Source organism: Urocitellus parryii, chromosome 10 (assembly GCF_045843805.1).
Source record: "Urocitellus parryii isolate mUroPar1 chromosome 10, mUroPar1.hap1, whole genome shotgun sequence".
In the NCBI taxonomy this organism is placed as follows: domain Eukaryota; kingdom Metazoa; phylum Chordata; class Mammalia; order Rodentia; family Sciuridae; genus Urocitellus; species Urocitellus parryii.
In genome coordinates, this window is record NC_135540.1 from 31,079,236 (window position 1) to 31,093,021 (window position 13,786).

General features: G+C 35.0%; 1 protein-coding gene across 3 annotated transcripts in view; it reads left to right on the top strand.

The window, feature by feature from the left end:
- The window catches only part of Gria2 (glutamate ionotropic receptor AMPA type subunit 2), a 139,895-nt gene that overhangs the window by 98,653 nt on the left and 27,456 nt on the right, over positions 1-13,786 (top strand). For all 3 annotated transcript variants that reach the window (XM_026395940.1, XM_026395942.1, XM_026395941.1), the window contains exons 7-9: positions 11,883-12,050; positions 12,291-12,395; positions 13,073-13,183. In XM_026395940.1, coding sequence (XP_026251725.1) covers positions 11,883-12,050; positions 12,291-12,395; positions 13,073-13,183 — 384 coding nt within the window. The remainder of the gene's footprint in view (positions 1-11,882; positions 12,051-12,290; positions 12,396-13,072; positions 13,184-13,786) is intronic.

Consider the following 13,786-nt stretch of genomic DNA (forward strand, 5'->3'; position numbering starts at 1 on the left):
ACAGACACAGATTGCTCATGTACTAGAGAGCCAGGAATGGAATATAAAAATAGAAATGAAAAATGTATGAATCTTACTCTTGAAAATCTACAGTCTTATGGAGGAGACAAACATGCAACTGTAATAGAGAATGATGCATGTAAAATGTGCCAGTTCTTTGCAGATGATTAGGACAGTCTGTGAGGGGGAGATTAGGGAAGGACTTCCTTAGGAGGGACACCAGAGCAGCATGGTTGATCAGGAAAATAAGTATGGGAGGGTGTTTAAAAGAGCAGCAGGTACAGAGACTGGAAATGGTGAAACAGCATGACAGATTCAAGGAAATAGACAACTTTTGCAATTGCAAGAACTTAAATATTTGGAACTGGTGAAAGGGACATGTTTTGGGAGTTGTCAGAGGTAAGGCTATTCAACTGCCAACAGATATAACAGGTAGCAGTTAAAAGCTCTAATAGTTCCTCCTTATCTATGATGGGTAAGTTCCAAGACTCCAAGTGAATAGCTAAGATGATGGATGGCCTCAAGCCCTAGATATATTTTGATTTTTCATAAACATACATAACTATGATAAAGTTTAATTTATACATTAGGCATAGCAAGACAGGATTAATGACTAATATAAAATAGAACTATTATAACAATATACTATAATAAATGTTATTTATCGTCTCTCAAAATGTCTTATTATACGGTACTCCTTTTTTTTTTTTTCTTGTGCTAATTTGAGATGACACAATGCTTACTTGATGAGGTGAACAGTAAGGTGAATGACACAGACCTTGTGACCTCAGCATACAATTTTTTTTTTCTTTCTTAATGAGAACATTCACCTTTTCACTTAAAGTAAGCAAGCACTTGACAGCTCCTCTTCAGCATATCCAGATTGCCAGCATCACCACTCTAGTACTTTGAGGCCATTATTAAGTAAAATAAGGGTTAACTGAACACAAGCACTGCCAAACCACAAAGAGTACAAATGTCTAACAGGGTAGTGTATAAAGGTGGATACACTGGACAAAGGCATGATTCACATTGTGGATGAGAACAAATGAGAGTGTGAGGTTTCAGCATTCTACTCAGAATAGCATGTGATTTATAAGTTATGAATTATTTATTTCTGGAACTTACCATTTCATATTTTCAGACCATGGTTGACCGAGGTAACTGAAACCATGAAAATCAAAAGCATGGATGTAGGAAAACTACTTTTGAGATTTTCTCTATTTCCATAGGCAGAAGAAAGAAGCCAAAACTAGAAGGCACTATATTGCATTCTCTAAATATAAACAGTGTATTCTCAATATATGATCCATTTAATGAGAGCAAACAGAAATATATTTAATGAGATTATTTCCAATGAGGTTACTTTGTTTGATGTTGTTTTTTGGGTCATTGACTATATCAGGTACATTTTCTGGTGATTTAAATCACATTTTATTACTCTACAATAAAAAACTAGTGCTATAGGCACAAAAACTTGTAAAAAATATTGTTCATTATATCAAATTCTTTCCATGGTTGGGCTTAGGAAATTAAATCAAGTGGGAATAATAAACAAATTATTGTTTTAAAGTTTTAGTCTTCCTCAAAAGTTAATGAAACTTCCATAGTTTCCTAATGAAAATAAATTTTATTCAATAAATCAGTAAAATATTAAATGAGTTGAAATATTTAATATATTTTAATGACATCAAATATAAATTGCAACATTTAAATTTCTTTATTCTTACATAATATACCAAAAATAACTCTGGAATAATAGCACTGAGATTTTATTTTATTTTATTTGTGGTGGTGGGCATGAAACCCAGAACCTCTTGCATGCTAGGAAAGCCCTGTAACCCTGAACTACGTACACCTTAGCCTTGCACTGAGATTTTAAATCTGACTCTGTCTTTCACTAATTTGCTAATAACTTGGGATGATATTCATTCATTCACTCATTCATTTATCCATTCAACACATATTTGTTGAATTTCTACTCTACAACAGAACCTGTCCTAAGTGTTAAAGAAAAGGCAAAATTCTGTTCTTCAAGGAGTTCACAGTCTTCAGAATCAAACTCAACAATTCCCTTGTAGAAATGATACACATTGCCTTAATGATATCTTAAACAGACATGTTCAAACTCAACTCTTGATTTTCCACCAGATAGTTCCTCCTAGCCTCTGCAAATGATTTCTTCCAAGTCATTACCATCTCGGTTGATGACAACTCCAAACTTCAGTTGTTACTTTTCAAACTTGAAAATGACCTTGACTTCCCTCTTTCCTTTACAGCCCACATCCAATCTGTCAGAAAATCCTATTAGTACTACCTCATTCCTTACCACCTCCTCCACAACCACTCTCAATGCAACTATCATCCTGTCTCTGCCAGGATGATCCCCAAAGTCTCATAAACTGGTTTCTCTCTTCCTACACTTCTCTCCATCTTTGTCATCCTGGTGGTTCTGTTCCAAATCCTCCAGTGTGTTTCTGTTTCACTTGGTGTACAAGTCATCCTCGTGGCTTAGGAGACCCTAAATGCTCAGTCACTTAGTCTCATATGACCTCATTTCTCAGCATGGTCCCTCTCACTCACAGTATTCCAGCAACATTGGCATGCTTGCTAATGCTTAAGTGTCCCAGGGTATTTTCCCATATCAGAGCCTTAGCACTGCTTATTCTGTCTTCTGGATCAATTGCCCCTTACATACCTGCATAACTGAGCCTCTTGCATTGATTAGATCCTGGCTTCAATGAAGTCTTCTCAAGGAGTCGATTGACAGAGGGTCTCTATTTAAAACTGTAATCTCTCCATCATCACAAGTGCCATCACCCTTCCTCTGCTTCATCTCTCCAACCCTATTCTTACCTTGAAGTATAGTTTATTGGTCATTAATTCATTTATTAAATTATTGTCTGCCTTCTCCTGCTTGAAAGTAAGTGCAGTTTTATTGTTTGTTCATGGATATATCCCAAGCTCCTAAAATAAAGTCTAGTACATAGTACCTATTCAAGAAATACTTACCTAATGAACAGTAGAGGAAAAGAAAGTATCACCTATAATAAAGACAAAATTCTGGTTCTGGAGGTAAGAAAAGTCTTCTTGAAGGAAACAACATAGAGCTTAAGACCTAAAAGAGGAAAGGAAATTACAGGCAAGTAGAAGGGACAGTGGCTCCAGAGAGAGGGAAATGGATCGGTGAAATATCCAGGGCAAGGAAAATATGAATATTTCCACAAGGCTAAAGGTTGAACAGAGGTGCTTTGAGGGACTGCTGAGAAATTGTACTTTAAAAATGTGCGGAATCCAGGATTGGGGGTGTAGCTTAGTGGGAGAGAGCTTGCCTAGCATGTGTGAGGTCCCAGGTGTGACCTTCCAGCACTGCAAAAAAGTGCAGTGTCCAGACCTTGTGTGCCTTGGTGACATACTAAGAAATATTTTGTCTTATTCTGAGAACAATTAGGGAATCTCTAGAAGAGACTGCTGATCTCAGTTTAGATACAGGAAGATTATTTTGGCTGCTGTGGTGACAAGAGATAGAAGGCAATACAGGTGCAGACCAATAACACAAACAATCTAATCAAGAGAGGACAATTGTCTGAATTGTGGTTGTGGTGTGGGGATGGCAAGCAATAGGTGAATTTGTTACATTCACCATTTCTCTTAATTTTCTTATTTATAAGTGAAAAAAATGATGTCTTGCTGGTGTTAAGTGATATACCAGAAAGTGACTTGACATTTATGTGGCTCTTTAAATAATGCAACCATTCATTTTGTAATATGCTGATATAAATTCCATTGAGAAATATTTATAGATCAAAAATAAGATTCTTATTGTAGCTTATTGACCCTGAGTCTTACAGAGTGGTTTGCAAGAGTAAGTACACAAGAGATACTTGTAGCAGTGAAGGATAATGAACTGTAAAATAAAAGCAATCATTCAGAAAATACAAATCACCGAGAAACTTTGTAGTTATCATTGCTATGAAATTCGATTGAAATTTCTGCCATAGCATTGGTGTGTCCATTCATTCAGCCATAGCAGAAAAGTAGTGAGTAATTTTACTTGATAATATGTAAAGTGACTACAGAAATCTGATCTGATCCTTCACAGCATCTAGATCACCTGTGGGATGATGAAAGTAGGGATTTTTACCTTCCTTAGACAAATAATGTCAGAAAAGGCAAATTATGAAAAATGATTTGTCCCTATCTAAAAAATAATTTACAAATATTTCCATTTTGAGATGTATTTTTTGTGTTTTTCTCATCTTCAACAACTTTTACAATACGACTATTAATTCTACCTTCTCTCATAATAACCCTGGTTCTCCTTTGTGTCATTGATGTCTTGCTGGTGTTAAGTGATTCAATACCAGAATGTGACTTGACATTTGTGTGGCACTTTAAATAATGCCTTTCTCACAAGAATCTCATTTTACTTGGGAAAGGACTTAACACACATACTAACTTTCTTAATTGCTATCCTAAGAGACTTATTAGTCCTGTCTGAAAATAGTAAAATCTTTTTCAGTCCAGTAATTAGTGTCGTGCATTAAATAGTACCCTGGTGGCCTAATCGAATTAATTCTGCTTCGGAAGCATTTAAACTGACCAAAACCCACAGCTGATTCTTTAGCATTTACCATTGCTAATATTAAAGTGTTTGCCCACCAACAAACCAGAAGCTTGGCAGATTTAGTTTTTTATATTTCATAGTTTAAAAAACTGTGCATGCGATTGAAATATCCTCATAAATTTGGGAAAAAAAATTGGTTTTGATAATATGTATTTTGTCAAAGTTAGTTGAAAGAATTTTATATATATTATACCATTAAATATGCATTATTGATGTTTATAGTTATTATAATGCAGGATATCTGGGTTCAAATCTCATTTCTGTTACCAATATTTTGCCCCAAAGACTGGGTGGACTTTTCCTCTCAGAAGACCTAAGACAATGAAGGAGACTTTCATTCTTGGCCAACCATAGAAAGGGAAAGTAAACTTACAAATCAACTTCTCAACCCTTTGGGGCTTGGAAGGTTATAGATAAAGGATTTTAAAAAAAAAAAGCATGAAAGGACTAGGCATGCAGATGGAGTGAAAAAGAAATTAGAGCTTGTTTGGCATTCACTCTGGCAGCCATCTTAGATTTGATCCACTTTGGCCAATTCACTTGAGGAGAAACTTCTAGCTTTTAGGTATCCCGACCTCAAAGATAAGCAGGATGAGGATGGTGTAGAAATTCAGCTAGGTCTCCCAGGTGGAACAAGATTAGGGCAGGTAACATTTCCACATTTCTGTATCTGTAAAGAGAACAAGTGATGATTTCTAATATTTTCCCCAAATCTCTAAAACCATGATTATGTGAAAAACTAACCCGGTCCTCAATAAAATGTTACTATTTCTCATTTTTTTGCTGAATCTCTGAAATCTCATGTGGTTCCCCTTCTGCTAAAGATTGTAGTGACTTGCATGTAGACATCTTTGATCTTTAGGTGCCCAAACTGAAATCTAAATCACCCTGGACAGTATGTGTTTTGCATAGATTGTAAAAAATAAGGAACTGTTACAAATGGGAGACACCAGGAGGGATTTATGCAACTAATGAAATAAAAGCTTTGCTTCTGAGGAAGTCTTTACCTGTTGGCTAAATCAAAACCAGACAGTGCTTTAATTTAAATTTCTTTTTCTATCTTTGTCGGAAAAGTTGTATTCTTAAGTATGTCATTTCAAGTTTTTGACTATAAAAGGCTTGTTCCTTAAGTAAGATTTTTAGTCAAGGTCAGGAGCCATTCTTGGTAATTTAGGCAAAAAATATGTCGTTTTTAATGTATTCTTTCTACGCGAAGAGGCTTTCTTCAGAGTGGATTCAAATAATTTTTATTATTCATAAAGAATAATAAAGGATGTTAATTTTGGTTTCTTGCCAATGGAGCTTTCATTTCATACCCTTGGAAAATGTGATATGGCTTGTGTGCTTACCAAGGATGTGGAGCTTTTATGAAGGTTTTATGCCTTTATGCAGTGCAGTTTCAAAGGGCACATGTTCAAAATGCTTTACAGTAAATTAAAGATGACCTTATCACAGACAGTTCTTTTCCAGAGGGTAGACGGCTGTTGAATTCGAAATTAAGACAAGTGAATAATTTTAAGGATATAATGTATTTCCTCCTTACTGTTCTTTTTCTTACGACTTTATTTGATTCTTGACTATTGCTAGGAAGCTTAAAAAAGACTTCCTAAGATTCTTCATGTGGGTTTATTTATTTTCCTAGAGCTCTCCATTTTCTTTTTTTGTTGTTGTTGTTGCTAACTATTGTGTAAAAGAAATAAATCATTTTATTGTGTGCAAAGCCCCTCAAAAATATCATTCAGCATACAGTGATTCTATGTAAATGATTTATGCTATCTTAGCAATGAGTATGTGAAATTTACCAGGCTGTAAGGCCTTTAACATTCCAAAGTGTTATGCAAAACATTACTTTTATAAAGTAACCTGGTGTTCAGGAAATTTTTAAAAATTATACTTAGTCTGGGCAATGCTGATTCAATGTTACTCCAAGATTTCTCAGAGCCTGTGATATGTCAACGTGAGAATAATTTTATTGGGTCCAGAACTGTTTTTGTTGAGCAAGATAGTGGTTTTCAAAACATTGTTAAAAAAAAAAAACTAGTTTTACATTATGGTAGATAGTAATAGAAGGAAAAAAATAAAACAAACTTTCTTGTTAATAACTTACATCTTTAGCATATTTTAAAATTCACCACATTTTTTACTTTCTACACTTATTTGATATAGTATTTTCTATATCAAATATGGCCTTAGTGTGTCTGTTTAAAACTGTGTATTGTTCAAAAACTGGTACAGTATCATGTAATCTAGAACAGTGGGGTTCCCTCAGTGACCCAAGGACACAGGAATCTGAATTATAATTCCACTTTTGTCACATATTTTTGTGGTCAGGTATAAAATATAATGTTAAGCTGGGCACATTGGCACATTTCTGTTATCCCAGCAACTTGGGAGGCTGAGGCAGGAGGATTGCAAATTCAAGGCCAGCGTCAGTAATTTAGCAAGGCCCTGTCTCAAAACAAAAACAACAAAAATTTTTAAAAAGGACTGGGGTGTTGCTCAGGATAAAACACCCCCTAGGTTCAATCCCCCCCAAAACCTTTATAACTTGGAATCCACACCTACAAAATCAGAATAAAAATATTGTGGTATAGGATTGTTTTAAAAGGTCTTACTGAGGTTTGCCACATGGAGAGCTGAGTGAACAAAATTCTTCTTCCTCATCTTTCTTTTCAACACTTCTATGGCATAAAAGGGTCCTTGTTCTCCTTTTTTGGCTAAGAACCCTTAGACACTAATACTTGTTAACTTGCCCAAAGATAACAGAGCAGTAAATAGTAAAATCTGGAATGGAGCCTTCCTTGTCTTTTGGTACTAAATGCAATGTTTTCTAAACTGCACTCAACTAAATTTTGAGTTTCATGGAAAATTTAGAAAGTGGCTATTCACAGGACATTTTGTAACACTTTGATACTATTTAATGGTCAGTACTTTTATTTTTGAATATCTTTTTTCTATTTGATCATGAGATGGATAGTATGTTTAGAAAAGATGTCACCGTGATGATAATCCATAAAACTTTATGCTGTTGTCTATCCTTTTTTATATTCATTATGTTCAAAATGAACATACAACTTTACCTATACCTACCCCTGCTGCTTTTGATGTCAGGCATGATGTATTCTGGTATCAGTGGTAATAGTAATGTGTTACTGAATGGTTTGTCTGATGACTCTTGGACAAAATAAACAGATTTAAAATGCATGTTTTACTTAATTTTGAACAGTACATTTCAATAAATATGAATTCAAAATGGAATAAAAAGAGCATTTGGAAAATGGACTATAAAGATGATTTTCCAGATTTCTTCTGATAGTGTGGAGATGATGTGTTCATGAAATAGGACTGCAAAGCGAAATGGTCTCCTATTGAAATTTCCAGCTCAGCTCAGAGATTTCACAGAGTGTAAACATCAGGGCAGAGATGAAGCATTTGTTTTCAAAGAAGGAAATAGTTACACTGCCATCATGTTCCTTTCAAATTAATTTACATCTACTTTAGCGGATGGTCGAATAAAACAGAAATATTTAACTATCCAATCAAAAATGTGAACATACTTGTTTAGAGGAATCAATGAGCCATATATGCAGAACATAAACCAAAAGGAACTCTGGAGGCAGAACCAGCTGATTTTCTCTTAGCTCAGAATTGTGTTTCTGTGACTGTGACTTTTAATTTAAAATGATAATAGGCTTAAGACGTGATTAGATTTGAGCATTTGAAAAAGGTTGAAAGGATTTTTCTTTCTAATGTGCTCAGGCTCTGAGTTATAATGGCAATATGCAGCATGGATCTAAGTGCTTTTAGTTCATTTGGTCTAATCTTATTTTTTAATGTAGTTCACCAACATTTATAGACCACTAATACATTTAGTAGATGGCTTTACAGATTTCTCCTAGTAATGTGAGCAAGCTGACTCAATGAAGATTTTGGCTTTTAGCTATTATCATAATTTCAATATAAATTGCAATATTTTTAACATCCAATTTATTCAATTTAGGCTCCATTTCCTATCCAGAGACCTGGACATTATTTTAAGAGTTAAGTTGGCAATGAACTGAATGCTATATAAGAAAGCAAATTCATCAATGCTTTTCCATCTAGGAAAATAGAAACAGACACACAATTGAGGCAGATATACCTTGCTGTGACATTTCTTATTTGCTTCAAAGGTCTTTCCTTAAGTAGACAAGATATAAAGCAATGGGAATATAATCTAATTTTTTAAAATGATACATAGATATTGTAGGATATTTGGAAAAGAAATGTAATTATCTATGTTTCCTCCCTAATATTATAACCACCCTTCTTGTTTTTTGGAAAGGATCCATTTCTTATTAATCTTCTTGTTTGATTTTTAGACTTTTTCAATTGAGATGTAATAGTAATATTTATCACTAATTTCATCGAAAGCATTAATTGTTTTGTTACATAACCTTTCTTAGTATGACTTTAAAATTTTTTATTAGTGCACTATAGTTACATGTAACAATGGGGTTCATTTAGACACAGTCATACATGCCTGAGGGATAATTTGCTCAACTTTAGTCCCCAGTGCTTTCTCTTTTATTCCTCACCTTCCTCCTTTATTTTCCTTTCTCTACTCTATACTGGTTTGTCTTCTATTAGTATCATTTTGTAATAGCTACAAAATACTTCCCATGGCAGAAAATGTAGTGTCTTACATATTTCCCTGTTTTCAGAAATTTACGTTGTTTCTAATATTATTCATGCTACAAACAACACCAAAGTTAATAATCTTTCTATGAAAATTCACTATTTTCCAGAATATTTTTTGGAGTTAGCATATTTTTTTCCAGTTAGCATAAGTTGGCCAAATGGCTCTCTCACATGTTATAGTTTGCCTAATACGTATAACTTTTAAAGGTAAAAATTGCAGATTTTGCAAAAATTGAGAATGGGTTTCATTTAGATCTGTTTAGTTTGAGGCAAGAGTAGGAAACACAAGTGTGACCATTTAGGAGATATCTATAGATTCTTTAGAAACCCAAGGGAGTGAGAAGAGACATTGCACCTATGGGACACTGAAGCCCATGAGAAGAAATTTTAACAGATGGCATTTGAGAAAAAATTTTAGAAGGAAATTTACAAGTGAGGCTGGGGATGTAGTTCAGTGGTGGAGCATCTGCTTAGCATGTGTGAGGTCCTGGGTTCAATCCCAGGGGGAGCAGCGAGAAAAGAAAAAGAAGATTTTTTTTTTACATGTAAATATGAATATCTTATTATGTTTGCAACACTCATATTCGTTCATAGTGCACTGTGGCCTCAGACTAATTTTGTCTTTTTATTCTTTCTCCTCCTTAACTCCCCCACCAAATTTGTTCACTTATGTCATTTATGTGGTAAAATGAAAGCAATTCAACTGAACAGACTCATTTGCAAAGATTAGATAAATGATATTCTCACCCTACCATTCTGGCATAAAAATAAAATGAAGGCTTCTAGGATTTCAGGCTGCATGGAGGAGATAAGTTATACCAATAAACTACTTTCTTATTTGCCTTTTTGAAAAATCTTTCATATTAAAAGAAAGAATACATACCTATCCACCATGGAACCAACTTAAAATATTACAGTGAGGTGCAATGATCTATTTATATCTTTTCACTGGAGTGGGAGAGAATGTGTGTCTCATGAGGACAGGTTCCATACCAAGATCTTTTCCTTCCTTCACACCACCTGCCTTCTCTCCTACCTTTAATTCCTCTCTCCCCTCTTCCTTTATTGGCTCCCCCTCTTCCTTCTTTCCTTCCCTCCCTTTGAGTCTTTACAGTGTGCCCAGCCCTGCCTTAGTTTCTGAGAATTCAGTGGTAATAGAGGAGGTCTAGATTTCCCTGGAATAAATATTCTTGTGAGGAAGAGAGATGAAGTAAACAAATATGAAATATATACACAAGATGCTCAGATACTGGTAAAGACTTATTTGCAAAGATTAGATAAATGATATTCTCACCCTACCATCCTCTCTTGGGATGACAGTGTATGAGATGGCCGAAAACAAATATTTTCATGTGAAGAGAGTAACTGGGAGAGGCCTGGGCAGGAAGGGTTACATGCAGTAAGTAATGTTCAGAAAATGGATGACACTTAAAGTTATGGACCAAAAGTAAGCACTTAGAGCAAAAAGGGTTGATATGGGGGAATAGCAAATTTAGAAAGTTTTCAAAGAGTTTGTCCATGGTGGAGCAGAAAAATGGGGTAGACATTGGAGGGACATGTGGATTTAATGATGAGAATCAGTTTATTTTTCTTTCTCTCTTTCACATCTATTTCTATGCCTCTGATAGGAGATATTAGAGCAGTTTTGTTTCTAATAGAGATGATCTAATAGAGAAAGGGGGCTACTGAAGGGTCTTGGCGTTGTGACTGCAGAAATAATGTCTTCAGGAAATTGCAGAGATGGGGTTGGGGCATTGTTATAGGGTTCTTTCTGAGAAGGAGCGTGGCCATCTCATGCACTGTCATCCCAAGAGAGGAACAGCACTGGTAGCTTAATAGTCTTATGGTTGAAAATAAGGGAGAAATTAGTCTGGTGGCTTCTAATCTCCATGTTATATAAGGTATTTATATAGTATTTTTCTACTTGGCTCCAGCTCCTGAGATAACTCTGCTGTCCCACAGAACTCTCAACATTGGAAGTTTGGAGTCAGTGTTATCACAGACTGTAAAAGCACAAAGAGGGTATTGAAATCATGAAGTTTGGTCAATTTTTAGTCTATTCTATGACCAGAATCATTCAAGAGAACTTAAACAACACTCCTAAGACCACTGCAGTAATTCGGGAGTATCACCAGGGTTGAATCTGAGACTGAGGGTCCTGAAATTAATCTCTACTCTTTCTACATTTCTCTTACTAGATAGTAAATATGTGTTTCTTTGTTACTTTGATAGTTTTGGATATCTTCATACCTGGCCATAAAGTGATGCTTTACTGAGAAACCTGTAAGAAAAATGACATCAAAATAATTATTATGAAAAGGTCTTACCTGAAATAGTATATATACTAACATAACAGAAAATGTTCACAGTCAAGAGCACATGCTGTAGACATCCCTGCGTTCCATACCACATTCTTAGATCCTCAGGGTTGTAGATGTGGAAATTGTGTTTGAATCTTGGATTTTGTTATAAGCCCTCTGAACTGTATGGTGGGCAACTGCTCTTTGGTTTGCCACTGTTCAACGAGTGTCCAATGTTTCTCCCGTTCTGATAACATGTATGTGGCCCTTTTCAGTATACTTCTGCCCTGACCTATGATGCTGTTCAAGTGATGACCGAAGCTTTCCGCAACCTACGGAAGCAGAGAATTGAGATCTCCCGAAGAGGGAATGCAGGAGACTGTCTGGCAAATCCAGCAGTCCCCTGGGGACAAGGTGTGGAAATAGAAAGGGCCCTCAAACAGGTCAGTCTCTGAAAATGAGAGTTATGATTTTTAACATGGCATTCATTTTTATTTTGCTTTATTCTCATTTTTAATATACAGGCATTATTATTTCCTAACAACACAAAGATAGGTTGAAGACTGAAAGAAATCCTATTAATGAACTTTTCTTCACTGGAGCCCAGTAAGAATTACCTGTATAGTTTGTATCTTTTAGTGAAGTAAATATATAACTCTGCTTCTTTTCCATTTCCTCATTAGGTTCAGGTTGAAGGTCTCTCAGGAAACATAAAGTTTGACCAGAATGGAAAAAGAATAAACTACACGATTAACATCATGGAGCTCAAAACTAATGGGCCCCGGAAGGTAAATCTTTAGAGATTTAAAGGCAGGTGTCTCTCTGTGAAGAGGTGAGTTAGCTAATTATCATTGCACACTTCCAAAAACATCCTGGGGAAGGTTCATGTAGAATTTAGTAACTTCTAGAAACATATATATTATTGGATTTTTTTTTTCTGAATATAATCTGTTCTTTTCTGGTAAGTAATTTTGAAATGTAATTTAAAAACCACTAGCAAGTAAAACTGTTATACTTTTTTTTCAGACTATAGTTTAAAAAATTGTTTAAAAAAGAATTTTTGGAGAGAGAGAGAGAGAGAGAGAGAGAGAGAGAGAGAGAGAGAGAGAGAAACTGTTACTGAATGTTTAGTATTCAGAAGCCAAAAAATAGTGACTGCAAATATGGATTAACTTCAATTTAACATCTTTCTTTTAACTCTCATGGTTAAAATATCAGTTTGGTAATTATTTATATTTCTGTAAGTCCACTCCAGAACTACTAAGAGAATATGAAAAGTGAATATGAAGAAACAGGCCCATTTTAAGAATTGTATTTTGCTAGTTCTTGGTTACATGTACACATTCTTTAATTTAGACGAAGCTCAGTTAATGTGAGTGTAATTTTGGACTTAGACTTGGGATTAAAAATAATTAAATATGTTGGTAACAGAAAGGTCATTTATCCATGCTGTGACCTTTTTCAGATTGGATACTGGAGTGAAGTGGACAAAATGGTTGTTACCCTGACTGAGCTCCCCTCTGGAAATGACACCTCTGGGCTCGAGAATAAGACTGTTGTTGTCACCACAATTTTGGTAATTAGCTGCATTTGCCTATGTTGGACTTTCCTTTTTCTGATGAAAAATATCTTCCAAGGACAGTTGCTGTTCATGTTTTAGGGCAATAACTAATACAGAGCTGCTTTTGCAATGTTATGATCGTTTATTGCATTTTTCTTTGTCAAAGGAACAACATATACCCTTGCAGAACCATTCACACTGTTCTCTGTTCCATTCAAGTCTGAAATAGTCTGACAGATAGTTCATGCTCTATTGCACACCCAAACAATGGGGCAAAGACTAAGAGGGTCATCATATTTCCTCAGATGTTTTGCCTTGCCATTCCCACCTAACTCTGGGTAAACTCTGTATTCCATTTGTTAAATGAATTAATAATGTTTTTGGCTTCTTTTTTCATAATAAAAGATGAAATTCTTAAAAACAAGGATGATATCCATTCTTTTTACCCTTAATTTGTACACAGTGGTTGGTTCATGCACAGTATAAAATAAATGCATATTTAATAAATGAGGCAAAATTGAATTGAATCTTGAATGATCTGGGTTCTGAATAGATGAAAGGGAAATGTGGATCATGATGACAAGCTATTGGTGAAGTTGAGAAAATGGAGTTCATTAT